The sequence below is a fragment of the Dromaius novaehollandiae genome, chromosome 4 (assembly GCF_036370855.1).
Source record: "Dromaius novaehollandiae isolate bDroNov1 chromosome 4, bDroNov1.hap1, whole genome shotgun sequence".
Lineage (NCBI taxonomy): Eukaryota > Metazoa > Chordata > Aves > Casuariiformes > Dromaiidae > Dromaius > Dromaius novaehollandiae.
In genome coordinates this window covers 26,495,899-26,523,762 of record NC_088101.1, presented here as the reverse complement: position 1 = coordinate 26,523,762, position 27,864 = coordinate 26,495,899, and the positions used below count along the sequence as shown (strand labels likewise).

General features: G+C 43.8%; 1 protein-coding gene across 5 annotated transcripts; it reads left to right on the top strand.

The window, feature by feature from the left end:
* On the top strand, nt 1-27,864 carry NDNF (neuron derived neurotrophic factor). Of its 5 annotated transcripts, XM_064510643.1 has the most exons (6): nt 1,037-1,455; nt 13,235-13,530; nt 14,487-14,578; nt 22,107-22,295; nt 23,325-23,449; nt 24,468-27,864. In XM_064510643.1, exons 3-6 carry the CDS (start codon nt 14,571-14,573, stop codon nt 25,859-25,861), a joined length of 1,716 nt encoding a protein of 571 aa, XP_064366713.1. In that variant the 5' UTR covers nt 1,037-1,455; nt 13,235-13,530; nt 14,487-14,570; the 3' UTR covers nt 25,862-27,864. The 5 variants fall into 5 exon arrangements, with proteins under 5 accessions (XP_064366712.1, XP_064366713.1, XP_064366714.1 ...); XM_064510642.1 differs by lacking the exons at nt 1,037-1,455; nt 13,235-13,530; nt 14,487-14,578 and adding an exon at nt 1-96; XM_064510644.1 differs by lacking the exons at nt 13,235-13,530; nt 14,487-14,578.

The window sequence follows — 27,864 nt, the reverse complement described above, 5'->3', positions numbered from 1 at the left end:
TACAGTTTGCTGAGATTTTTTTTATTGAGGTGTTGGGGCCGGAAGCAAATACTCCTCTAGGAGGGAGAAGGTCTGGATGCTGTCTGCGAATACCAGGTATTTTTAGGTTCTCCTTAAATATGCATAAAGTAATTCTAAGCTTCCATTTCTTTCTTCCTCACCCCAAAATCTCATCCTTGAACCTATTTGAAAAAAGACAAATATCACTGGAAAATATATAAAAACAGGGGCACAAAAACACAAGGATGACTGGACTGGGGCTCCCATGGGGCTGCTCTTCTTCATCCGTGCTTTCTTGCAGTAAACTTACGTTTCTGAGCAGTCTCTTGGGCAGAGTTTTCCCTGGCTTGCAGTGCCAGACCTGGCTACTCGGCAAGTTGACAGAGCGCGAGGTAACGGGTGGCAACTAATGGCAGTTAGCAGTGGTCGGGGCGGCAGCGGGACCCTGCAGCCGTGAATTGCGGCGGGCTTTGTGTCTCCAGCGCGGGCAGCGGGTCACTGGCCTCCGGAGTGTGACAACTCGCGTCCCTGCACTAAGGCTTCTCCATCAGATCTGCTTGGCAGTCTTGCGAAAATGCCGTTTTTATTTTATTTTATTCTTGCCCTCCCCCCAGATTTGTTGTAGTAGTAATGAAGGAATGATTACCTCCGGGAAAATTACCAGTCTGCTCTTGGTGGTGGTAATTTAATGCTTTTGCGGCACTGGACATTTGTATGTCTCAAAAAGATATATTTTTTTTGCTTTTAACTGGCAAATGAAAAATTCCGCCTTTTTGTTGTAGCTCGCGGGTGCTGTAGGACAAATGTCCCGGCTCGGGGCAAGACGCGAGGACAGGGCGGCGCAGGGCAGGGAGGGCGCGTGCGGCTCCGCAGCCCGCAGCGCAGCCTCGGCGCAGCCCCGCTACCTGCAGCGCGGCCGCCGCGCAGCGCCCGGCCCCTCCCGGCCCCCGCGGGCGCGGGCGCTGCGCGGGGCGGCCCCGGGCAGGGGGCGGGGTGCGGCGGCCCGGCCCCCCCCTTCCCCGCGGAGCGGCGCGGTGGCAGCGCGGCGGCGGGGCGGGGCGGGGCGGCCGCGCCCGCGGGGCCCCCTGGCCGCCCGCGCCGGCGGCAGCAGCGAGACCGCGCCGGGCGCCGCCGCCGCTCCGCTCCGCTCCGCGCCGCGGCGGCTCCGCTGCCGGCCAACTTCGGGGGGCGCCGCTGCCGCCCGGGCCTGCTGCGGGCGCGGGGGCAAGCGGGACTCTGCCCCCGCCCCGTGCCGCCGCGGGGCTCCGCGGGGGGCCGCTCCCTTCCGCCGCGGCTGCTTTCCCTTCTCTTTTTTTCGTGCGGGAGGGTGGGGAAGGGGCAGGGGCTATAAAGCGCCGGGGGACGCGGCGCCGCAGCCCCGCTCGCAGCCCCTGCCCGCCCGAGCGGGCCGAGCTCGTCGCCGCCCGCCGCCGCGGCACGGACACGGCGCTCAAGGTAAGCGACCGGGGCCGCCCGCCCGCCCGGGCCGCCTAGCGCGGTGCCCCCGGCCGCGGGACCCCGCGGAGCGCCGGGCGGGCGGGGGGAGCGGCGCGGGGCGACCCCCACCTGCCCGGGGCGGCACCGCTCCGGGGCGCCGCGCGCGATGCCGCCCCGGGCACCCCGCGCCCCCGCCGCCGCCCCGGGCTTTGCCCCGCTTCTCCCGCTTCCCGCCCCTCGGGCCGCGGGCGGCAGCGGCAGCGGTAGCGGTAGCGGTGCAGCCGCCGCCGCGCCCGGGCATTAGCGTTGTTGCGGCTGCACGGGCGTGCCGTGTCGGCAAGCCGCGCAGTGCCTCTCTCTTCGTTAGCATCTTACTTTGTTAAAAAAAGAGAAAAAGTGGCTACTCAAAAGTAGACGTAAAACTCCACCTTAGGATGCAATTGCGGAGATTTGCTACGCATGGCAGGGGCTGTATTTTTATTCCAACAGCGCAGAGACAATGCTTACTAAGTGCTCTTTAACCACTCGCAGATTTAATTTCTATTTCTTTAAATCTGTATAGCTAAAGGTTAGCATGGTTCTGGAAAAGCAGCACTTCCTACAGTATAGTTGTGCTGGGTGTATTTGGCATTTGAGCGGTAAAGCATCCCGCTCCGGCACGCTGCTTAGCCTGGGGTGAGGGACAAGCGTGCCCTTGTCAGTGCCGCTGCCGTGCTGCCCAGGGCCGCGGTGGGACGCCGTCCTGGTGGTCGCCTCTGTGAGCACCGCAGTGGCTGTAGCGCTGCCTTCAGAGACCCGGCTGTGAGGCATACAGGGTCTCACGGACTTTCTCTCCCCACTGAAGGATCTGGTTAGCATCTCATTATAATTTTTAATTAAAATGCTTAAAACTCAGACGGCCTCGCTGTTCCCGTGGCTTGGCTGAGCTGCAGGAGGTGAGCTCTGAGGGGAGGCAGGGTCTCGGATGTAAATACGCAGCGGCCTGTGGCCCGGCTGCTGCCGGACAGTGTTTAGTGACACAGACGTGGCAGGATATCTCTGTCAGGGCATCAGTCAGGCTGTGTAGGCAGCCCCGTCTAGCACTGTCCTACGACGGGCTTCCAGCATGGGTGCGCTGCTTTTATGTTTGTTAAAACCAGCGGAGTTGCATCTGTGTAAAACTGGAAGAGCACAGCAGTGATTTGAGGGTGAATTTCTCCCTGGGAGGCTGATGGCTGAGTGATTTGTGTGACAGCAGCCTTGCAAGGCAAGTCTGCCTTGGCCATAACCTAGTTTCCGTAAAAATAGTGCTTGGACTTTAGGCATCGTTGCACCCGGTACCGTGCCATAAGGGAACAGGAAGAAAAGCTTCATTATTCTGTGTAGCCTACTTTGGAATCACTGATTCTTAACTATTTTAGGAATGGCGTTTTGAATTGCTTCTTGTCAGGAATGCCTCATCCTCCCTGCTCCGTTCTCATATCTAGCAGCAAAACGCATACCTGTACAGGGAGAGCTGCTGGGGTCATCTTTCTGCTACCACTAAAAGTCTCTGTAAGTGCTTAGAGTAGCCTCTAGAATTTAGATCTTGTTAATGTTTGAGGAAGGAGAAGACTCTGTAACATGGAAAGATTTTGCGTTCTCTTCTATTTTGACTATTAAAACGCAACGAAGCAGAAATTCGCAGTAGCGTAGCACATACCCTGTGTACACTGTATGGATACGTTTGGAGTGTTGTTGCTATGTTTCATTTTGTTTTAAGGAGACGATACTTGCTCTTTGCAGGCTAACTTTCTATGTCAGAAGATAACAAGCTATTCTTAATTTGAAAGAGCTGTATAATATATCTGAAAAAATGATTCTTTCTTTAGGCTGTCATATTTCCAAGATGAGACGTAGGGGTACATAGTGCTGTCCCTGATTTAGAGTGTTGCTCTGTACAGTCCCGGGCAGAAACCCCGTTGTTTTTTTCTGGTGTTTAGGGTGGGGACCTCAGCATTTTAGCACAGTCCTGTTAGCAAAGTAAAACACGTGTCACGCCCCTGCCTGGGGACTGCTGCGTACGTGGGGGTCTGTGGCACATACCAAATGGGTCCTGGTTCTTCCTGGCACGAATCAGAGCCAACAGCCTGTACACGGCACGTTTCTAGTCTCGCTGACCTGTGCTACCTCATGCTGCAGCCCTCATGTGGAGCTTCGGGTTTTGGTGATACTGTGCACAGTCTGGTGGAGAACGGGCATGACATCTGGGATGCTGACCAATTATTCATGTGAGTGATCCCCTGGAAATTAATACAGGCTATTTATTTGTTTATTTACTTTTTACTAAATGCTTACTAAGATGAGAAGGAGTTGTGCACGATATTTCTGTATTGCCTGTTTTGTGGAAGATGATTGCTTTGAAAACGCCAAGGAAAAGCATTTAGGTTTGCACAATGTTTATAAATACAATATGGTGCAAACTGTCAAGCAAGCTGTTCAAAATCGTGTAACGCCTGTGCCGTGTTCCCTGTAAAGCTTAACCGCATTCACCACATGCTCAGTGTTTGTCTGACGTTTGATGCTCCCAGCGTATAACTGTGGCCCATCTGCCCCGTTCCTCGTTTTCACAGGGTGCCTCTGATTCTTGTGTGAGCGCATTTGGAGAGCCAGCGTTGGACACGGAGTCAGTGCCGCTGCTCCTCTTATTCCACAACCCGCTAATTCTAGCTCTGGGCCTAATTCAGCACGGCGCTGCGTGCCTTCCAGTCAGCGAGAGCCGAGGGTGCCCGGCAGCTCTCAGATTCATAGCTCAAAATTGTAGAGGCAGAAATAGTGTTTTCACGTTCAGATTGTCATTGGCTGCAGTTTAGGGTTGTTAGAAATTTTGGGTGGTGTTCTTCGTGTGTTGTAACATGAAGGGGTTATAACTTCTGTTTTGCATAACATTTGTTTTATTTGGGAAAGATTTGGGAAAGATGAAACATGCATAAGTACAAAGCATGTTAGAAGCCCTCCCCCCCCCCAAAAAAAGAAGTAATAAACCCTTTCCTCAGAGTTAGCGTCATATCTGGAGATACCGATTGATGGGTTAATGGATCCATTGTACAGGGAACCTAGGCTACAACGTGAATTTTTGAGCCTTCAAACATATGATTCCAGATGTATGATGGCATCCCACTTATTAACAAGCTGGCGCTTGTTTGCTAGACATTTCACTCTGAAGTGTATCAGGGTCTTCTGCCTTAATATATATAAAAAGATGAGATGTTTATTAAACTCAGACCCTGCTTTTTCCTCAATAATTTATGTTCTAAAAGATTCATAATAAACAGTTTATTAAAAAGAAATCCTGATTTATTTCTGCAAATGGTTACATTTCAAGATGGTATCAAACAGTTTTGTAGGAGACCACCTTTTATGCTTCCCATGGCAGTTTAAAAGATTGCTAAAAAAAATAATCCAGAATCTAAGTAGGTTTGGATTAAAGGCAAGCCAGAAGTATATGTCAGTGTATGTGGTGCTTTTACGCAACGAAGCGACAGATTTTACCACAGAACATCTGGGTACTGGCTTCAGTTACAGCACAGATTTTAGTAGGATAACAAGTCTTGTTTGGCTTCACGTTCATTTTGAAGTCACTAAACTTTATACGAATAATAAAACTATAAGCCCATTACTTCACTATTTTCAAGGGGCAATTTCAGTCTTCCTTCAGTGTCTTGCATCGTTCCAGAGCTGTTTTTATTTTGTTTTACTGAGTGGTATTTGTCCTTTCATTCCTCAGCGTTCTTTTTCAGGAGACAGATTTACTAATTTATACAAATAGATACACTGTAGATGTAGGGTTTCCATTTGACCTTGCTGAATGCACACGTTTTCTGCATTAAGGGTAGTCTAATGAAAACTGCACATTTCTCGTCGTTCAGTGCATTTAAAGAAGCTGATGTTGTTAATGTGGAACACTATAGCTGCTTTGGGCTACCATTTCAACCACTAATAATAGTTAAAATAATGTGGAGGTTTTGCTTGCTTTTTCTGTTTGATTATAAAATACAGAGAAGGGTAGACCTGACTAAAGGGCCTTGTACTTTGTAAAAGAAAACAAGTTTGTAAGTCATTACAAAATGGTACATGTACTAGTGGGAATGCCCAGCAAAACCTTTGAGGATCATAACCTGGACTAATTATATATCAAGAAATAGGCATGTGGAATAAGGCTTACATAAAATGAATGGACAGCCCATAATAATAATGTTTATATTGATTATAGACATCAGTGTAATGTTAAATACTGTTGCTATTTTGATGTCACTGAGTATACAGTTCTTCAAGTAGAAGAAGTTGTTGTAGGCATTACTCAAGCAGAGGTGAAAGGAAAGTAAATGAGAATTATGTTAAAGGAAACAGAATTTCATAGGTAACACCAGTGAGAAAAGAATCAAGTACTGTTTTAGCTCTATTAAACAACAAACAGTGCAGTAAGTGGGCATCGTCTTAGAGAAATGATTAAATGTTTGCAAAGGCTGTATTCCTCAAACTGCGTTTTATGTCGTGACCGAGAATAAGCTTCTTCTACAACAAAAATCTTTATGAAATCCATGATAGTTTCGGCCTGAGACAACTACTCAAATAAGTTAATGCTGATGGGAAGAGCTTTGAAGGCTGAGAAGATGTTGTGTTTGAAAACTTTAACAAGATGTCATTAGGGGAGGAAGTATTTGCCCTTAGATCGGGAAATAGGTCAGGGTAATAAATCATAACTCCAGGAGAACGTGCTTAAAGATGGAAATAAATTAAGAAGGACAGAGAGAGTAAATACTAAAAAGAAGTTTGTTCTTTCAGAATTAATTTTCTAGTTTGCAGTATGTAAGGACACCCAGTGAACTGGAGAAAGATAAATGTTAACACAGAGCTGTAACAGGAATGAACAGAAAATCCTGTGACTACATAGATGGCTTTGATTGTGCCCTTGGGAGTATGTAGGTCGTGTAAGACATGTCAGAGGCACACAGCGTCATCTTTTTAGTTAAAGTGCTGGATAGTTGATATTATAACTTTCTTCAGTAAAAACAGTGATAATCTTCTCAGGGACATTTTACAGGACGGATTTTCAGTTTGTGCTCATCTTTTAAGTGCTGTTCAAGTAAGCAGAAACAGAACTGGTCTGAGAATCTAACCCTCAATCAGTAAGTATTTGGATAAACAAAAAGGTACTTGTGTCAATACAGGGGATGCGCACGCGCACTCGCACGCTAATACTGTGCTAAACATTCTCTGTGGACAATATATAGTGGACTGTATCGTTCCACCAGCGGAAGAGTGAGTACTCAGGTAACTGGGAGTGTTCACAATGTTTTTCATAGGTTACTCAAGAAACTCGCAGGACTGTTTGTTTTTGGTAACCACGAGTCTGAATCGGGATGTCGTACTGCACAACAAATGAAACTGCTCTAGTTTTTGGATAATAGAGTTGAAGAGTAGTTGAAGAGATGTTTGTTTATGGCATGGCAGCTGAGATAAGAAGCCGTGGTACTTACCGAGAGCACCTGGAAATCTGAAAAACAAAAGGCAATAATTTATCTTTTCTACTTCATTCCCCTCTCCACTGGCCGGATATGAGTGCCCCTCAAGAATGACCCTCACACACTTACAATGTGACACACTACCGAAACCGACAGTTCCGCTGTGATTTACAGGGGAAAAGCATTGTTCTCCTAATTAAATGCATTACTTTTTTGAAGGGAAAAAGTCTTTAAAGAGGTTGTAACTTTATTAGGATGAGAAAAATGATGCTTTTAATCTTTCTCACCTTTATCAATACCAAAATAGTGCAGTGCTAGACCAACTGTTTCTCCTGCTACAAAGTCTGATAGTGAAGCAGATGAACAACAGGCTGTAACACAATCGCAGGTTCTTTGCACAGGTCTATGAGGATTAAATAGAATATATCATTTTTACAAAGCATCCAGGGTATCAGGAAGGTATGAGCTCTCTCTCTTGCTACTTTGTTTAAGTGTAGTAAATTTACTACTAATTTGTTTATATTCAGACAGTCTGAATTTATCTCAGTATTTTGAAATCCAGAAACCTGATGCAAATTAAGCTGTTTACAGATTGGGATGATGATTGTGCAGGAAAGCCAAGTATCTTAGAGCTGCCAGCTGGGCTTTGGATGCAAAGGAAAACATCAGTGAACAGACTTAACGGTTTATAGTCTCCATTTTTTTCTGTTCCTTTGGCTGCTAAATCTGCATTTAATTCTCCATGGGCTCTTTCTTCTGAGTAAGAATTACTTACTTGAGTATGATTTGTAGTATTAATAAGATCTTTCCCTTATTTGGGGAGAACCCCAGGGGCTTCCTCAAACTGATTTTTCAGTAATGAGAAATAATGAATAAAAATCTAATAGTCTTAGGGTGTATTAGAGTTATAATTTTGCAGGGAAGATTTTATGTCTGTCAATTAAAACTTTTATGATCCTGTTATAGTAAAATAGTTGAAAAAATTCATAGTTTGAAAAATAAGTAGATTTTAAAACCTTTTCTCCTCGTATGAACAAAGCAAAACTTGGATTTAGACTCTAACTTAATTTAACATTTGAATTAAGCAGGTATTCTAAGACAAAACATAAAACATTTCCTGCAAGTGTGTAATAGTTGGGTTGCAGGCTCAGGGACAGAAATACACTATGTTAATTAATGGAATATATTCCAATTCCCACTCTTTTAAGAAAAAGTAGTCACAAGACGTTTATAAGAAAATTCAGATGATGAGTAGTTTAAATAGAAAATGCAGAATTCTCACATAGCAACAAGACCTACTTTTCAGTAGGCCAAAATACGTTTCGAGCTGAACCTTTTGCTCGTGCAGTTCGTAGCTATCCCCGCTCTGCAGCACAGAGTTAAGTGCAACTGTGTTCGGCCCCAGGCTGTGCGAGCCGGGCCCTGCAGCCCCGGGCAAGCCTGCCCCGCTGGCTGGGTTTCGTGCAGCCCGCAGCTGCGTTATGTCTGCAGTTGTGTTGGACAAAACTGTGTGAATGTGCAGCCCGGGAGCATGCTCGAAAGGCCGTTTGTGAGGAAGGGCTTCCCATCTCCGGGTTATGTGAAATCAAAGCTTTCATAATTGAAACCAGAGTTGGGCGCTGCTCCTTCCCGTCAGCTTCTAGCTGGGAGTTAAAACCAGCCCAGGCATCCCGCTAATGCCGCGGCTCCCTGCTTGGGCAGAGGTACCTTGTGTCATCGGACCTCCAGCCTTCAGCGAGTCCACCAAGTCTGTTTTTTCTTTCCCTGAAAACTAAACCACCTACTTCTCCTGCCCCAGGATATTCACTGGGTTTGCTGAAGTGCTTTGTGTGGATAAAGTACCAAACAACAGAACCTTTTTAAAATTTACAATTTCTTGTTTTTACAGCGCAGCATTAACGATAACATTGAAATGACGTTTTGTCGTTGGGCAGTAACTTTCATCCAAGGATCTCAGGGTCGTTTTCAGGCATTAGATAACCCTCACAACACCCCCCGAAGGCAGCATTGGGTGCCACCCCACAGCTCGCACTGCATCTTTTGCCTTTGGAAAAGCAAATTCCCTTGACACCAATTCCAGTCATCTCTTAATCTGGGAAGTCTTTTCTTTTTTCTTGTCTTTTTTCCTCTCCCTCTCCTCCAGCGGAGCAGGTATGGTTACCATAAGCAGGTCTAAATGGTTTGGGGCTGTTTGGATGTTCACTCACCCGTAACAGTCTGACCTATCTGCCCGTACATGTTCCCTCTGCTTTTGTTCAGAGTTAACTAGATGAAGAACTAACCTTTCACCTGTCAGGCTGGACAAATAAACATTGGTCTGGCAGTAGAGTGAAGCTGAAATCTACCCCTTCAATAATCTGATTTTGAAATCCCTTATTGCAGCTCTGCAGTTGACCCTGACAGTTTTGAAAGTCCTGCGGCACTTTCACTCAGAACGTGAGTCTTTTCACACTTACGAAAAAAATTTCATCTTGGTCATGCAAGAAGTGACTAGAAACGTTTAGAAAACCAAAAAGCATTACAAAGCCACCTTGAAGGCTAACAGCTCCCAAGTAAGTTCCTATCCTGCTTCATGAGTAACCGCTCTCACTTTGTATGTTCGGCCCTAGGCTGGGCTCTGGCGTAAGAGCTACAGCAACAGGGAGTGAGAGGCCTTTGCCCTCCGCCTGCCCCTCGGTCCAGACGAGAGCCAGCAGGGAAGGAGGGTCAACCAGGACAGTGCAGGGAGCCAGCGGCGGAGCAGGGAGCCGGTTCTCCCAGAAATCCCTGGCAGCTTCCCAAAGAGCCAGAGCCCAGTGCTGGAAAAGGTGCTGCTTTTACCTGCTGTACAGCAACATCAGAGTGTGTCAGAGAGAGAGTGGGTTCTCTTCTTCCACCCCGTTACCTCTCCCCACCCCCACCCCCCAGAAAAGAAGAAAAACAAAACAGTCTAATTAAGAAAGAAGAGGAAAATGCACACGTACGCGGGGTCCGTGTGACTGCCTGGTATCTGGTCTGCTGTTGTTGGACTTGGTGTTTTGTGACCTCTCAAGACACAGAGCGCACATTGGTGCTCTGACTGTAGGCTCACCTGTGGCAGCAATGAGGAGATTTTCTGTGGCAATGATTCACTTTCTTGCTTTCTCTACCATTTTGCCCTTTGGAGGCTGATCCTTTCTCTGTTGCATGGCGCCTTAGCCCTAGAGACATTAAATTATGCTGGCCAAGCTCAACTACTGACAGCTACCCTGCATTGCCAGGTAAGCAGGCTCCGAGCAGGTGGGGAGGTTGGCAGGGTCTGCGGCTCCTCTGGCATCTGGCCACACACGTCCTGAATCTGTCACCTGCTTTTTTGCAGCTGCAGCAGCCCTGACTAACCTTGGGAGTAGTCTCACGCACAGTCTGGGTGCCCTCCATGTGCCAGGGTCCCCGTCTTCTCACAAACATCGTGTGCATCTTGCTTGTTTTGTTTGTTTCTGTGACTCGTGGGAGAATTAGAAAACGAGTGCGGGAACCCGTGCGTGGGGGCACAGGCCGAATTCACCTCCCCAGACTGTAGCTACGTAAAGCTCCAGCATCCTGGGTGAAGCAGAAGTTTGGATTTTCTCCAGCATCTATAGTGAGTGATAGATGCCACCAGGTGACTGCAGGTAGCCAAGCTGAGTGATTCTTCACTAATTATCTTCTCTAATTTACTGAGTTGTCTCTACAGGAATCCGTATCTTTCCTTTCTCTATAGCAGGATTCTAAGGAAATTAATGTCAGTAGCCGAAATTCAGCCGGCGTGAGGATTCCTGCCCTTTCTCCTCCTGACTCACATAAAAGTGGGGGTTCAAAAGAAACAATTTTCTCAGTGACACCTGGAAGAAGTGGAAGGGCTGACAGTCTCACCTGTGATACAGTTTGTGATGAGCCATCCAGTGCTCTTGTCCACATCAGCCTCTGAGGAAGGCAGCAAAGCTAATTTTGTGACTAAGAAATTGTGCATACTATGTTTTAGGGATGGTAAAGGTGAGCATGGGGAATAATATCCGTGGAAAGTCTTTGCAGATGTAACCGTGGATAAGGTCCGCCAACTCTAATGCTGAAAGTGCTGGCAGAAATGCTTAAATATCAACATCTGTTGCGTTGCATTTAATACGTTCCATTTTCAAACACTCGCTTCCAGCAAGCCTTTTCAGCTAGGGAAAATTACACACATAGGATCTGTGGCTTTCTGCAATAAGTGACAGATCATTGTAAGAGAGCACCTTCCTGATGCATTGTGGATTAGTAAGGCCTAAGATTTCCCTTACGTGCCTTTAAAGCTGAAGGCATGTAATGTAAAAACTCAATCCAATTTTGGACAATAAATCCAATTGGAAAATTTGGATTCTGATGATAGTTACAGAATTGGAAATTTTTTTGGTCATCTATCAGCTAATCTACATTGCTGTATTCATGAGAAATACAGGCCAGATTCTCAGTTCATGTAGAAAAAGCATAGCTCCTCTGAGGTTAGCTGAGGATCTGGTTCATATGATGCAGGTACAACTAAAAATAATGCAGGGGAAATAAGGATAAGATTGAAAAAATATAGGGATGAAACAGAATACAACAGAAATAACTTTTTTCCCCTCCTTCAAATAAATCATATTTCTTCTTTATCCTGTAACTAGTTAACTACCGAGTGTTCCTGGCCTGAAAAAGTCTAGGATTCCAACCTAGTATGAGCATTTGGTGGCAAATGCCCGCTACAGTTTCTGTGAGTGGCCCCGCTGCTGTGTCTTTGCTGTGAGGTGCCCGGGGTACTGTAACCCTGCTGTTACAGGGGGGCACTGTCGTGCTGGCGATGCAGCGACTGAGTCTCTTACCATCCACTCGGGGAGTCGCCTGCTGGACTCGAGCACTGTCATCTGGGTTGTTACGGAAGCAGCTCTCCTGCTTTGCTCTTACAGCTCCAAGAGGATTTTCTGGAGAGCTGCTGCTGTTACTCTGCTTGATATCCCAGATCTTAGTAGTTGCAGTCATTAGTGTTTAGCCTGGAACCACTGAGAAACCACAGTCAGTAAAAAAGATACTATAAAACTGCAAATGAAAATTTCTGAGCAATTGTTGCAGGAAAACTATGTTTGTAGAGGTAGGAAAGTTGGCATGAACACGAATGCATTTGTGCTGACTATGGCTTGTAATCCTGTGTACGTATGTGTATTGTTACTCCTGATGCTGAACAAAACTGTGTTTCTGATGGAAGCTGAGGGAAGTGGCCTCTGTGTGCTTAGCAGATTTAAAAAAGATAAAATTCAAAATAGTAAAAAATCCCCCCCTCTTTTTTATAATCTGTAAAAAAATAGAAGAGAATAAGGAATTGCAGTGTATTCAGAACACAGGTTTCCACAAACCGATAGTTGCTAGTGCTGTTGCCGACTCAGCTTCCCCCAAGTGAGAGGAGGCGGCAGCTCCTCTCCAGGCTGCCCTGGCTGCTCCTTGCTCTGTGCCTGGCTCCTGCCCTATAAATCACAGCGTTGACCCACAGTCACTTGTGTGTCAGTGCCTCTTGCACAGCTCCCTGCCAGGCTCAAGCCTTTCATTTTCTCCCCTTTAACAAAAACCTTATTAGCTGCAGGCAGCTGCCAGGAGATAGGTATTCCCCAGACCCTAAAAATGGCTCAAGTAATTTTAACTCCTCTTGTAGTTAATAGGGTTAATTAGTTCATTTTTATTTTTTAGAGCTTTCCAGAGGTCTTTCTGACCTCCAACCACAAGCCCCAGCAGCTTGATAATGTGACAGCAAGATTTTTAGACCCTGATTCTGCTCCTATCCCACAATCCAGCTTTTTTTCCTACCCCGAAACTTTGTTCATCTTTATGCCTTATGGGTTTTGCAAGGGCAGTTGCTTATAATGTCATTCAGAACTATTATAGAGAAACAGTGGGAAATTTGGTACCAAATACCAACATACATGTGTTGGTTGTAATTTGTAATTGTTCATATGTATTTCTCCCCGTTAATCCTCTTGCTGAAATTCATTATAGAGACAGTAACATACACTTATAGAGCTGTGCTAAAGGCAGAATGACTTGGCCTAGGAAAGTAGCTATTGTTTTATGATTAAAGAAAAGGATTATATATTTCCTTGAACAAGGAAATTTGCCGCCCTGCTTTTGTTACTTGTAAAAAGGGGCTAATAATTGCTCTCCATTATAAAACACCTCCGGATGTTCTGATGAAAGATTTGTTGTAGAGCTACACGGCATTCAGAGTTGATTACCGTGTTAAACAGGCCAGAGTTCTGCAAACAACTTCTCTGATCTCTTCAAACAATTTCTGTGTTGTATCTAATTTCTTCTACCAGGACTCAAACCCTGCTGTGGCTACGGAAAGATCCCTTCTCTGAAATAAGCCTTGAATGAAGTGTCTGAGATCAGTGTTCCCTGTAGAGGCGTTGACACCAGTCACCTGCCAGAGAAGCCAGTGACACTTGGGATTTCTGTGAATGACATTACCAGGAGGGTCAGGAATTTTATAAGGGTTTGGCAGGAGGAACGGATACGATGGTAACACTGAACCAGCTTGTGCTAAACTTGCGAAGTGAAGTTGAGCGTTGCATGAGAGGCTGGCAGTGAGCAGGTTTTCCACTCAAATTCTACAGTAAGTCTCAGAGCGTTTGACTTCCAATAATAGTTTAAATTTCTTTGTGTGCCATTATAACCCCCTCACAAAAAGAGGTGTAAGAGAACAATTGAACATTGTAACAGACGTCGCTGGGAACTCTCTGTTTTTGATGCTCACTACTGAATTGCATGAGCAGAAAGGGCTGTGAAGGAGAGGAAAAAAAACTGAATATGTGGTCTGTGATTAAAAAAAGAAAAATTAATAGGCATTTTCTCAAATGTTGTAACCAGGATCTGTTGGTTCATCTGTTTTTTGAAGCATCCATCTAACGGGACAAATTACTAGCTCCAGGATGGTGATTCCAGTGTAATCAGAATTGAATCTGTTTCCACTAAAAGTGGAAAAATAAATAAGGCTCAGTTTAGAAACAAAATAGTCCATGTAAAATTTGATTTTTGATACCGTATCTCCATGACTATGTTTGTTTTTCAACATGTCTAATTTGAGACAGCTCCACATTTCACAATATTACCCCTTCAGTTAACCTCTCCCAGAAGTTGTTGTGCATTAAGATTTGATAGAAATATAACCTTATTTCTTCATGCATATGCACACACAGAGTTGGATTTTTTCCCCATGCTCCTGTGCTAAAACAATACTTCCAGCAAAGGAAAAACACGGATTGAATTGGAATTACAAGAGAAGGTCCGTTAATCCCCAGATTATTGACATGGTGGACCCTAAAAGCTTCAAAGGAATCATTATAGTCCATCGTGTCAGTGTGTCCTAGGGAGCTTTAATCCGTGGATTATAGGTACAGTGGTGCATAAATGCTATTTTCCTCCCAGCTGCAGTCTGTCATGCCAATGGAAGCGGGCACATCAAACTGGGCACAGTGCAACACAAAAATATTTGTCTTAAAAATTTACTAAGAAAGCTGTAAAACTGTGCCTTCCTATTGTGCCTGTGTCCCTCTTTCTTCTTTCTTTCAGTATGAAAAGGATACCAGGCTTTTGTGTATGTACCACTAAGGGGCTCAATTCAGAGATGCTCGGATCACTTTCCTTGTGAAGTTCATGGCATGGTATGTAGTCAGTACAGAAGGTCATGAGGCAGGACCGGACAGTAGGTTTTCAGTGCACTGTTTTTAAAAAGACAATTTACAAGCATCCCAAACATGCTTGGCTGATCCTTTGGGGAGCAATAAGTATTAAATACCATGCCTTTGCTTTTCCTCTCTGGTATCCCCCCAGACAAACAAACTAGCTCTCAGTAAAGAATTAAAATTTCAGAAGTGTGGGGTTTTTTTCTTCCTTGCACATTAAAAGCAACTAATTGCATTACAATCAGAATTGGTAGGCACATTTTAAATTACTCTTTGCTGAGGTGATAATTCTATATGCTGAGGTGCATATATTTGTGTTATATTTCTCTGGAAGTAAAGTTTATAATGGAAAAGCTCACAGGCTCTTAACTTGCAGTGTTCCTATAATAAGTCAAAGAAGTCACACAATGCCCTTTTATTTCCAAAGCTAGACTTAAATCAAGTCAATAAATCTACAGACTTATGAGATGCATCATGGGTAATGTAAACAACAAACCCAGTACCCCAGTGTTTAAAAATAGGACGTAGGGAGGGAAAAAAGTTAACCATCCATACAACAGAAAGAGAAGAAATGCAGCACAAAAACACTGTGGCAGGCAATGCCTTGAAATTATCCTCACTAAATTACAGTCATGCACTTTCCACTCTCTGTAATTAAACATTAGGTTTTATTTATTCCAGATGCATTTTCTTCAAGTAAACCTAAGTCTTTTTTTTGTTGTTGTAAATCCTTTACGGGTCTCTGTGACCTGCAGACAGTTGAGAAGTAAAGCGAATGTTTTCCGTAGATCAAGGCACTTGAAGATGCCTTGTGAATAACACTGGCACTGCAAGTGGTCAGTCTAGTACTGTGGCTTTCTTTTTACAGAGTGTAGGTATGTTCAGTTGCACTGAACTTTGGGCAGGGGGTATGAAATAGATGCACAATGAAGTTTAAATGGGAGTTCACAACTCCTTTGATCATAAACAGCAAAACAATATGGATTCTCAATTTGATATGTGGGTTTTCTGTGATTAGATCTAAATAGCAAGGCCACAATACCTTGAAGTACACCCCATGCAACCTGTGAAAGGTCACTTAATTCCAATGAGTTTATTGTCCTCAGTGAATTATGTTTTGTTTCAAAAAGTAGCTTGTTTAGGGTAGACAGAAAATACAGACTTTACTGGTGAAATCAAAAATGGGGCAATGTTGTCACAAACAGAAAAGTGCAACAAAGCTCTCATCTATTTATATATTTAGTGCTAGTCACGTCCAGTTGAAGTCTCTGTGTGCGCTATTTTAAAAGGGAACTAAACGCTGAGGCGCCTGTGCCCCTGCATCTTGATAGGAGACTGCATGTACTGAAAACTGCTGTCCCTGAGGCCTCAGTTTTCTGGCTTTGATTCAGAATTAGCCCAACCTGCTGATCCCGCCCTTTGGCTCAGTAGATTGCAGGAACATCCTGTGAGGCACTGGCAGAGCTACATCTAATTTGTCCTCAAACTTGAAACTTAAGCCAGTTCTAAATCCTCTTATCCTTCCTATTTCTGCTTATAATTACAGTTTACCTAGATATTTGCAGGTCTTTCATATAGACAAAGTTAGTTATACAAATCTCTGAAGGCTGGACAGAGTATTTGTGTAAATGGAATTTCGGAAAGTTTGTGAAATTTTCGCTGTTGGAGTATAATTCAGAAGAAAGAAAGAAATTATAATCATAAAATCTGTGATCAGGTTTAACTGTTTAATTTCATGTATGTGCTTATTGTTCAAATTTATAAAATGGCTAGACTGTTCCTTTTATTTATTTATACTTTCTGAAGGAAAACCCACCTCTCATTTATAAGGTAGTAAATGGTAAAGTGTTTAAAGTAATTTATACCCCACTTCAAATTTACAGCATGCATTTTTGATCTGTTGAACTATTTAGATAAATATGTATCGCTTCATTAAGTAAACCCATTCTGCAGTGTGACTGTTACTAAGGGCATGTTTATACAGGGGAACGAAGATGTAATAGGGTATGGTATGAGCTTATATTGCCTTCATTACTCTACACTAACTCCCTGTGAGAACAGTCACGCGCTAAGTGTGAAGCAGCCTGCTCTGCTTGGGAAGTGGACGAGACTGTTTCCCACACGAAGGCACTTCTCGTGGGCATGAGGTGCTCCTGTGGGGGTAGGATTGCTGACTCAGAGATGAAGTAAAACCCCAGCCACCGGGGACAACCGCTGCTGCACCAGCGTGGCACCCGCTGCGCACGCTCGGCGCCTCTGGGGGCAGCTGGCAAAAATGGGCCCTTCTGGCTGGAAACCACCCCGGGGTAGCAGCCCTACCTGGGAGGAGATGTGCCCCCCCGGGACACTTGCTCCTTACAGCCTGCCTTCCCAAAGAAGGCAAGAAGTGGTGGAAAGGAAAAAAAAAAGGGGGGAGGGGGGGAGCAAGAGTATCACTTTCTTTCCCCCCCCCGCCCCCTTTTTTTTAATGGAGGAATATATAAGGCAGTACTGCTTTTTCAAGGGCAATATTTTTCAATGTTGTTTGTATCAGTGGTCCAGAGCTTGCTGGCCTCTGCATGTGCTGTTGCTCTGTCTTTTCCAAACTGTGAAGGGTTTTTGCCTCTCCTTTAATGACCTACGTGTGGTTGCTTTGCAGTATCTTTCTTCCTTCTGTGGCAAATTAAGCAAGGTTGGTGTTCAGGCACCGTAAGGCTGACAAGCGGTCCCTTTTCTTTTTTGAAGTTAGCAGGAAACACTGTGTCAGCGTTTGACCTTCTAGGGATCAGCAATGCAAGCTTTGTCCCATAATCTCCATTCTTCCAGTTCTAATGACCCAAAATCTTGCAGTCAGATTTGCACAGGCCGACAAGGCGGGAGGTTTACATTAGCATTCAGGTTTAAGACTTTTTGGAGAGTTTGGGGAAAAAGTGAGAGGTAAAGACAGGCCATTAGAGGGCACTTTTGCAATCCTGGAGAAGGAAAACGGTGCTTGTTATTTCACTTAGGACTGTTTACCTTGGCTGTCTCTTAAATTCAGTGATAAACAGCAGGCAAATCCTTCCAGTCAGCAGGAATATATCAATAAAATATTGACTCTGAGTTTAAAAGAAAAGAAAACAAGACAAACTTGTAGAAAAGGGAATAAAAGACATTTAGGAGGTGGCACAGTCTGGAGAACAAAAAGTCACACAACATATTTCACATAATTTGTATTGCTTTACAGTGCAGTGTTTAGGCCTCATCTTGTACATGTGTTCTAAAAATAAAGCAGGCTCAGGGCCTCATCACATGGAGCAAATAAAAACATTTGTTGAAAGTTTCCAAGAGCCGGGTGGCAGAGCATTAATTTATGCACTTACAGCTAGTGAGTGGATTTTCTGAGAGACTCCATGAAAGCCATCGTCCAGCGGTGAGCTTGTCCAGAAATAAACATGGAAGGAATAAATTATTTTTGTTTTCTTCGTGATGTTTTGTGTGAGTAAACTGTAGAGGATCTGGCTTAAAACCATGCCAGATTATAATCAATGCACTGTAAAAAAAAATCTGTTTATTAACTTGCGTGAAAGGATGGTATAACACTGATAGCATGTTTTTCAAAGCCTGTTAAGTGATTTTTGGATGCCTCTTTGCTATTTTGGTGTCCCACTTTTGGAAGTGTGGTGCATGAAAATTGGATCCCTTTTTAAGCCTCTGAGGTTGGATATACGAAAATGAAGGCACTCAAAGCCCTATTCACTTGTAAAGGGTACAAGGTTATGAAACTTCCATTTTTCATTTACAATAACAATTTTGTAAACCATTTCATGTATTGAATGGGCCAGTGCTGCTTTTGTAGCCTGGTGAAGACCACAGAACTAAACCTGCTGTATCTTTTGTGGCTATCGTTAAGCTGAAATGCTTTAATAATTAGATACAGAAAACGGGGACAAATCTTTTGCTTTTCTCTCCACCACAGTCCTCAGTGGGGACAGAGATACTGTCCGCAAGAGTTTTTAAAGTGGATTAGTTAGTGAAATTATTTAAGAAGTGAAGCTTAGCCTGAGTAGTCCTATAATCAAAAATGGTTTATTTTAATAAAGGTTACATTGCACTGGAACTGACTATGAGAATATACAATATTGCAATTTCAAGAGGTTCGTGTGGAGGACGCTGTCTTCAGAAAGTGTCAGTGTTTCTTACCTGACAAAATAATCTGTTTTAACTGTTGTGATTAAGTTAGAAAGAATTTCTTCCCTGTTGGCCAAGGATAATACTTGAAAAATCAATAAACAATGTGTTAGGGCACACAGAACTCATCCTACTTTGTATGAGAGGAGATTTCTGCTGACTTTGGTGACTCAAGTCAGCAACTATTTTGACTTATGATCTTTGCTCCAAAAGGTCAAATGTCATTAACTTTGCTGATAAGTATAAACACTTCAGTCTGAATTCAAGAAAATATGTCCGTTGTCATCAAAAGCTAAGTAAGGAACTAGTTAGGATAAATGTTGACAAATACTGGCAAGGCCAAATCATGATTTAACTATAAGTAGCAATTACATATCTTCCGTAAAGCCACCTATTCTTTCCCTTCCTGAAGACAGAGCAGTGCAGTAACCTATCATGAAAATATTAAAACTAATAATAAAATATACAATTAAAAACCTGTTAGTGATAGTGATGAAGTGTTATAAGCCCTGCTACTGCTAATAGGGAATTATGGTTATGGAGCCTCACTGCCATGTGGCCATGTGCTGCTGTCGTGAGGTTATCACAGAATAAAGGGTGCAGCTGACACCAACTGAAAAATTACTTACAGTAGCCACATGTTCATGGCTTTCCTGAGAAACAGAGTGGTTGAACATAACATATAGATTATTGAGCTCACTGCAGAGCTTCCCGACACATTTGCTGCCTGCTCTCAGAGGGAATGGGGTCCTCCATGGTGATGCTGCTTACCTGAAAGAAGAGCATAGAAGAAACTCTGCCAGGTGAACCTCAAGCATTTTCTTTCCTCTTTCACATGGGTTTTGCTCAGGAAGGGGAAGATCTGGCTGTAAATACAGTAATATGCAGATGGGGGAGAAAACTCAGGAAAGAATAGCAGGCTTAGTTGTCAGGAGAGGCAAGAGTGAAAGGAGGTGAGGATGAAATCCTGAAAACCAGGATGCATCCTGGTGAGTGAGTTTTCAGTAAGTTTCCTTTGTGACTTATGAATACTTGGGGTTTGTTACGTATTTTCCTTTGTACCTTTTGGCTCATGAGTTTTTTTGTGTGAGTGGGAAAATAGGTTAAGGAAAGGGATCAAGCTGGACAGCAAGAATGGGAGAAAACATTAGAAAGCAAGGTTGGGATGAAGTTGAGATAAAAGGCCAAGGGAAAGCAGAGAGGAAGGAAGTACAGCATGGGGAACCAGCACTGTTTATGAAAGGACCAATTAAATAACAATGATGTTATAGGCAGAGGAAGCAGTATGAGGGTGAAAACAGCCCTATATGGGCCCTTTTGGTGTCAGGAGACCTCCTTTCCTGAATGCGAACGGCTGTGTTTATACTTACTGGGAGTAGGACTGACTGCAGGACAGACGGATGCAGCAATCTGTTGTCTTTGCACTGCTGAAGGGGAACTAGATACAGCAGAGAGCGATGACTTTGGAAGATTTTGTCGGGAGGTAATGGGGGATCTCCAGGTGAAAAAGAAGATGCCCTGTGCTGCATATTCCCACGTTTAGAAGCCCATGGGCCGCGGCAAGTTTCACCTGGGATCTGGTGGCGAAAGGAGGGGTGGGCGGAAGCTGACCGGCCGTCAATCGTTTGCCTCCATCAAAGAGTGTGAAAAGGGGCAGTGGGAACTTCTGGGGCCGCAGGGGAACAGGTCTTGCTGAAAGCTCCCAACAGCCAAGAGAGGGGTGGGATGGGACAGTGAGGAGGGTCTCAAGCTGAGACCACACTCAGCCTCCTGCAGGCTGCAGCAACTTTTTTCGGGTTTTCAGAAGGTAACTCCAGGAGGGGGAAGGAGGCAGCTGCTGGGGCTTCCCTCGGGGGCATGTATTTATATTTTCATAAAGAGCTTGAAAGGGAAGAACAATTTTATTGTGGCTCAAACTACATCATGCCACTTCTCAAGGAGTCTTGTATTTACTATTTTTGCGTAAGAGATTAGAGAAAGGTCAAGTGGATGAAAACAACCCAGCCTAATATTAGATTTGATCTTAAAGAAAAATGAAGTTTGTTATAAAACCATAATGAACTTATACTGTAGTATAAGGACTGGTGCCATGCCCACACGTTCAGCCAAGTAACAGCAATAAAAGTAAGATAAAAATGTTCTTGCCAGCTCAGTTTTTATCATGCTTTTCTCTCAATCCAGTGGCTCATGCAGTTTAGGTAATAGCTTAGAACTCTTTTTTCTGTTTTAAAAAATGTTATCATTTAGCAATTTAAACTCACCTTACGCAGGCAAAATATGGGCTTTGCTTCCCCCCTTGCCATACCAGAGCCATTATGTATGAGATCATCTACTTTAGAGAAAGGAGATGGTCTATCCCACTGGATATCTTAGGGTAGTCATTACTGACCTAGTTGTCGACATAATAATGAAAGGCTGAGATTATGAATTATTATGCCTAATTTGTAAGGGATTCTCTGCTTTTGTGTTTTGGAATTCCCATCAGACCTGAGGATTATGCTGAACTGCATGCTAATACCAATGTGCTTTGAATATGTGGGGGATTATAGCACATATTTTCCTAATTCACTATTTTTATAAAGAGCAATTTCACTGGAAATATTTACTTTTCAAAAGGATGGTTGGAAGCCCAACCAAAATCTCCTAAGGAAAGCGAAGTCAATGTACCCTCCATCTGCTCTGTGGTTATTCTTGTTACCATGTCCAACAAGCTCTATTTCTGCTATGGCAAAACTCTGAATTGTAGCTCTTCCAAAATATGTGTAAGGCTTTTGCTCTTTGTTAATGAGAGGGAGATAGCAATTTGAAACCAGTGCGTGGGCTTGCTTTCAATTACAGTTTGAGATGCAAAAATCTTATTTACATACTTCTATCCAACCCCTCTGACAATGCAGGCTTAGTCCTTATGATATATATTCCTAGTGCTTGTATGGCAGTAGGTGGTAAAGATTCCTGCAAGCTATGAAGTGCATGGAGGGCACATCATTATAGGTAAGTCTGCATTTCAGCAGTGGAATAGGTCTTTCAAGCTCCTGTCCCCTTTTCAAACTCCCTCACATTCTGCAGCTTTGAAACACATCCAAGTTTGGTTTTACCATATCATTTTACCATAAAGGTTTGGTTGCTACCATTAGTTTACATATGATTTGCTGAAGACTGTTGTAAGCTCTTTGGCGGCACTAAATCAACCCACAGGATCTACACTGGTTTGCGGCTATTTAAGTCTGTGTCTGTGAGTCATGCCTAAACCCACTGCTTCACTGCAGTCGCACTCACCAGAATGAGTCAAGCTGGTGGCAGCGTCTGCCGTGCAAGTTGTTCAGCGATCCTCAGGTGGGAATCCCTTTTGTTGCTGTAGGATGCTTCTGCTTCACTGCGCTCTGCTTTTGCTGCTGCTGCCACTCAGCTCAAGGACACAGAAGTTGCCTACCAGAGATGAGGAGCTCTTTCAAATGCAGATCCGGGACAAAGCATTTTTTCATGATTCATCAGTAATCCCAGATGGAGCTGAAATTAGCAGCTATCTCTTCCGAGACACACCTAAAAGGTATTTTGGTCCAGTTTAAATGACAGAGTTGTATTTTGGAGTTAGTAGTTTTATTTGTTGGGCATTTTGGAACCAAAATTTGGATTCAAGTAAGAAAAATACAGATGTTAGTGTCCTGTCTGGTAAAGTAACTGTGCAAGTTTTCTTCCCAATTCAGCCGCCCTGACGGAGGTTCTGTCCAATTTATTTGTTGCAGCATAAGCCCAGAGATCCCACAGACCACAGATGTTTCCTAAAGTGGGGCCACTAACCATGTCTGGGGGCAAAGGGAGGGAGAAGGAAATCAGAACTACAGGGTTGCCCCACAGCACTTGTCCCTCTTTATTATTTAATTTTGTGCTTTAAAGAAGCAGCATAAACCAGTCCAGACTGAACTCCCATTTCGCAGCCTCACCTTTTTGGACTAGAAAGTGCTGTGGTTAGACTAGAGGAGAAGAAACTGAGGCTTCAAAGAGTTCAGGGAACACTAACATTGCCACTTCCCTCCTCGTGTCACACACCTCCCTAAGCTTTCATAGATGAGAAACATTTTACAATAAATGCCATATAGTGCTTTGGGGAGGAGAGGAAAAGCAAGACAGCTGAATCTGTATGTGCTTCTAGGGTTCTTACCCAGATACATCATAAAAAGCCTGACCTGTGTTGAAGAGCATACCCCTAAGTCTCAGGAATGACCCTGTTTCCCTCATTTATACCTTTGTGACCATTGATATCTTGTATAGTTAAGGTAGGGGTAAGAAGTGGAGCTGATGGAGGGGAGGGCAGGAGGCGAGAAACCCCTCTGCCGTGACTTGACAAGTGAGTGTGATATCTGCAGCACCATCTTACTGGTGGGACTTCAGCCCCCATCTCTAGCTCTTGCCCACCATCCTTTCCATGTTACCCCTGCCCCTCCCATATATGCATGCTCTTGCTTGTAAGCAACACTTTTGTCTCTGTTGCCCCACCAAGATGGACCTTGATAATGTAAAGTCAGCCCCTGATGGCTGGCTGCTATCAGAATTTATTAACGTTATAACCTTCCCCTAGGTATTTCTTTGTGGTTGAAGAGGACAACACTCCCTTAGCAGTGACAGTGACACCATGTGATGCCCCTCTGGAGTGGAAACTGAGTGTGCAAGAGCTCCCGGAGGAAGCCAGTGGAGAAGGTTCAGGTAATAAACCATCAAAGACTTCCCTTGCACCTCAGAGACCTGCTTTTCTCCTGGATTCAAAGGATTCAAAGGCTCTCAAATCAGTCTCAGTATGATGCTGAGAGTTTCACAGCAGGCCTGTGTTTGTGATCTCCCACTATTTGGATCTTCAGCCCCAGTCCTGCCTTTGTGCAGGAAACTGGCAGCAGGTAGCAACATGAGAAGAGCTGTGCTTGAGTTAAATCAGTTTCTGGTGAACTAAGCATACATAGGTCAGAAAATAAATGTTGAAAAACTAAGTGCATTAATGAAAAGACCTGTGGGAACTCTATCTGGTACAGCAGTAACATAAAACATAAAAGCTGAGGGTATGATTATAGACTGCACTGGATGCTGCCACAACAAACTTTGTTTGCCCAGCCTAACTCGGTTTCACTGGGGGCTTTGCTGGGGGCTGCGTACACCAGATAAGAACTGAAGAGACAGGGATTTGCATTCCAGCAAGACTGAACTTGCTCCTTCGAGGACTCATTTGTAGGCATACTTAAAGGTTATTTGAAGTTGGGAGAGAAAATGTCATTGGCTTCCAGAACCTCTCATGCAAGTGCTGAGCGCCATACACACCAGACCGTATCGGGATAGTCACCCTCTGCCCTCACTGTACTTAGGCACATGGGTTTAGAGTGGCTCAAAGGACCAAAGGTAAGGGCCCAAGCCCAGAGATGGACGGTGGAGCTGGTGTCTCCGGGGGAGGTGTAAGGCACTTCCAAGATGGGCACTTGAAGTAGCCTAATGGAGGATATTAATCACCATCCATGAGGCTCCATTAATACTGGTCAGCTGTGATTTCTGTTGCATTTTTTTTAACCTGGGTGCCAAACCAGCTTACCTGTCTGATGTGGCAGAAGTGATGATTATATACTCCTCAGAAGATATAACCTTCCTTTTTATCTCATTTTTGTATTTTACACAGAAGATTCTCTCATATTCGCAGATCTTTGCATGTCTGTATAAATGTCTTTCTTTGCTTACAATCTAGGTGAAACAGAACCTCTTGAGCAGCAGAAACAGCAGATTACTAATGAAGAAGGTACAGAGCTGTTCTCTTACAAAGGCAACGATGTTGAGTATTTTGTGTCCTCTAGTTCCCCATCTGGTTTGTACCAACTAGATCTGCTGTCAACAGAAAAGGATACACATTTTAAAGTTTATGCAACCACTACTCCAGAATCAGACCAACCTTATCCTGAATTACCTTATGATCCCAGAATTGATGTCACTTCTCTGGGACGTACAACAGTGACACTAGCATGGAAACCAAGTCCCACCGCCTCATTACTGAAACAGCCAATTCAATATTGCATAGTCATCAATAAAGAACACAATTTCAAAAGCCTCTGTGCTGTTGAAGCCAAACTCGGTTCTGATGATGCCTTCATGATGGCTCCAAAACCAGGTCTGGACTTCAGTCCGTTTGACTTTGCCCATTTTGGCTTCCCTTCAGACAACAACTCGGGCAAAGAACGTGGTTTCCTAAAGTCATCGTCAAAGTTTGGGCGCCAGATGTCTTCAAAGCCGAGAGTTGATCTGCATAAGATTTGCATTGGGAACAAGAACATCTTCACAGTCTCTGATCTGAAACCTGATATGCAGTACTACTTTGACATGTTTGCAGTAAATACTAACACTAACATGAGCACCGCATATATTGGCACCTTTGCCAGAACGAAAGAGGAGGCTAAACAGAAGACAGTTGAACTGAAGGATGGCAAAGTAACAGATATATTTATCAAGAGAAAGGGAGCCAAATTTCTACGGTTTGCTCCTGTTTCATCTCACCAAAAAGTCACCTTCTCGGTTCATTCGTGCCTGGATGCTGTTCAGATCCAAGTTAGAAGAGATGGAAAACTTCTCTTGTCTCAAAATGTTGAGGGTGTACGGCAGTTTCAGCTTCGAGGAAAAGCAAAAGCTAAATATTTAATTAGGCTGAAAGGAAGCAAAAAAGGTGCTTCCATGTTGAAGATTTTGGCTACAACAAGGCCTAATAAGCAGTCATTTCCTTCTCTTCCTGAAGATACGAGAATCAAAGCCTTCGACAGACTTCGCACATGTTCTTCTGTCACAGTGGCATGGCTAGGGACACAAGAGAGAAACAAATTCTGCATCTACAAAAAGGAAGTGGATGATAATTATAACGAAGAACAGAAGAAAAGAGAACAGAACCAGTGCTTGGGTCCAGATACAAGGAAGAAATCAGAAAAGGTTCTCTGTAAATACTTTCACAGCCAGAATATACAGAAAGCAGTTACCACAGAGACAATTCGAGGCCTGCAGCCTGGCAGATCCTACCTGCTGGATGTTTACGTCATAGGGCATGGAGGGCACTCTGTTAAATATCAGAGCAAATTGGTGAAAACAAGGAAGTTCTGTTAGTGCCGCTGTACATAGAAATATATGGAACTCCAATCAGAACATTATCCTACTTTAAGTATACAGACTGACTACTTGCACAGCTGAGAAGCTGTGACCTTTGTTTGTACTGTGTAGAAAAGATATCAACTTGTATATTTATGTTTACATAAGTAATTGTCTGGAGGAACTGAGGCTGGTGCTCCCTGGTAGCATCTGGCAGTTGTATTATCATGTGTCCAGTGACCCACATGCGATGCTCAATAGATGTCCAAGGTAGCAGGAAACCTTGAAGGAACTGGCACTCCTTTGCTTCCATATTGCATGAACTGCTTCTAAATTATTTTATTACTTAAAAGCCTGAGATAAATCAGTCATCTACCTTGTTACTCACACACAAAACACACAGCCACACACCCTTTCTCTCAGTGTAGATGGTAGGGTTTCTGTAAATTATTTTATAGAGTCTTGTTTTAAATGTTTATGTTTCTGTGACTGTAAACTATTAAAATCTCTCTCCATTAAAATACAGATCTAAACTAAGTATTAACTGGGCTGCACATGAATCAGTTTCATTGCTAATGTAAATTCTTATCTAGCTCATTTTCATGTTTAAATACTGTATGTATTTCATGTACAAAGTTGCCATAACGTTATATTCCTGTACATAAAATTAAAAATACTAGATTATATATTGTTTCTTTTTTCTTGACATTCTAAGGGGGAAGACAGACTTGGGAACAAAACAGGCATGCTGAAACTTAAACTGAATTCAGCTAGGACACGCCTCTTTGTTGCTGTTGTTCCTAATGTTTTTGGGAAAGGTGACTGAAGTCCGGTAGAATTACTGATGTTAGGGAGTCAGTGGTTAAAATTCTGCAAGGGAGCACAAGACATTGAACGAGAGATTTCAGGCATACGTTGGGGCTGCTGTGATATAAGTGCTAAAGGAACAGGACAGCGCAGAGGACTTTTAGTTGTCCTGGGTGAGGATAGATCCTGTTTCGTCGTGGTTGCGAGCACTGCCAGCACTTAGTGTTGCTCAGGAGCTCTCAGCCCGATTTGCACAGACCATTCAGACAGGTAACACAGCAGCGGACTAGTTGTTATTTTTTGGTAGATGATCATTAAAGTCCTTTGCATTCGGGATTCTGCCAGTTTCTACCACAGTAATAATAAGCTGAGAGGATTTTTTTTCTGTTGACAAGAATGGTAGCGCTAAAAAAAAAAAAAGTGTAGTTCAAATTGTATTTCCATTGTGTAGATTTCTTTAAAACATTAAATGTCTGCATCTCATCTTTCCTGAATTTTCTTATTTCTTTGTTTTTTAAGCATCACCTTCATTGACTCAAAAACTTGTATACAGCTGCTTAATAGAAAACATTCTTCCGAGAAGTGACTAGAACAGCACCATTTGAAATAGCTAAGTGGAGGATACATACAACATCAGTCCCAATATTATAGTATGGTTCAAAGCCTCAGAACAGATCACTGGGACTCATTTTTCATGGTCTCATCATATGTATTAGTCCAAACTGTTGGGTGCAGCACTTCGACAGTAGATGTCAGGGCTTATTCGAATGCAGTCGCTGTCTCTTCCTTAGATGCCTTTCCACAAAACATGTTTGGACTCTCACTGCTTTGACTGTGGCACTTACAGCCCTCTTGGGCTCGGACAACACATGGAGAAACTGGGGAATGAGGGAAGGGGACCAAAACTCACATAAGGTGGAAAGCGGATTCCTCTTAGACTGCTCATAGGAGAGACAGGAACTCTCCATCCCTGTGGCGGTGATCTCCCACGGCTGAGCTCTTCAGGATTTGGATTCTGCTGTCCCTCAGCACAGTGTAGACTGGGGGCATCATCAACAGTGTTTTGTGGCTGCACAAGCTCCCATTTACTTTTGTATGTAGAGTTTGTTGTTACGATTCTCTCTAAGACAGACACAAATACTCCATGAAGACTTAACAGAAAATGCTTGCTGTGTTTCATGTGATTATGTAATAAACCGAATTACTGAAATTTA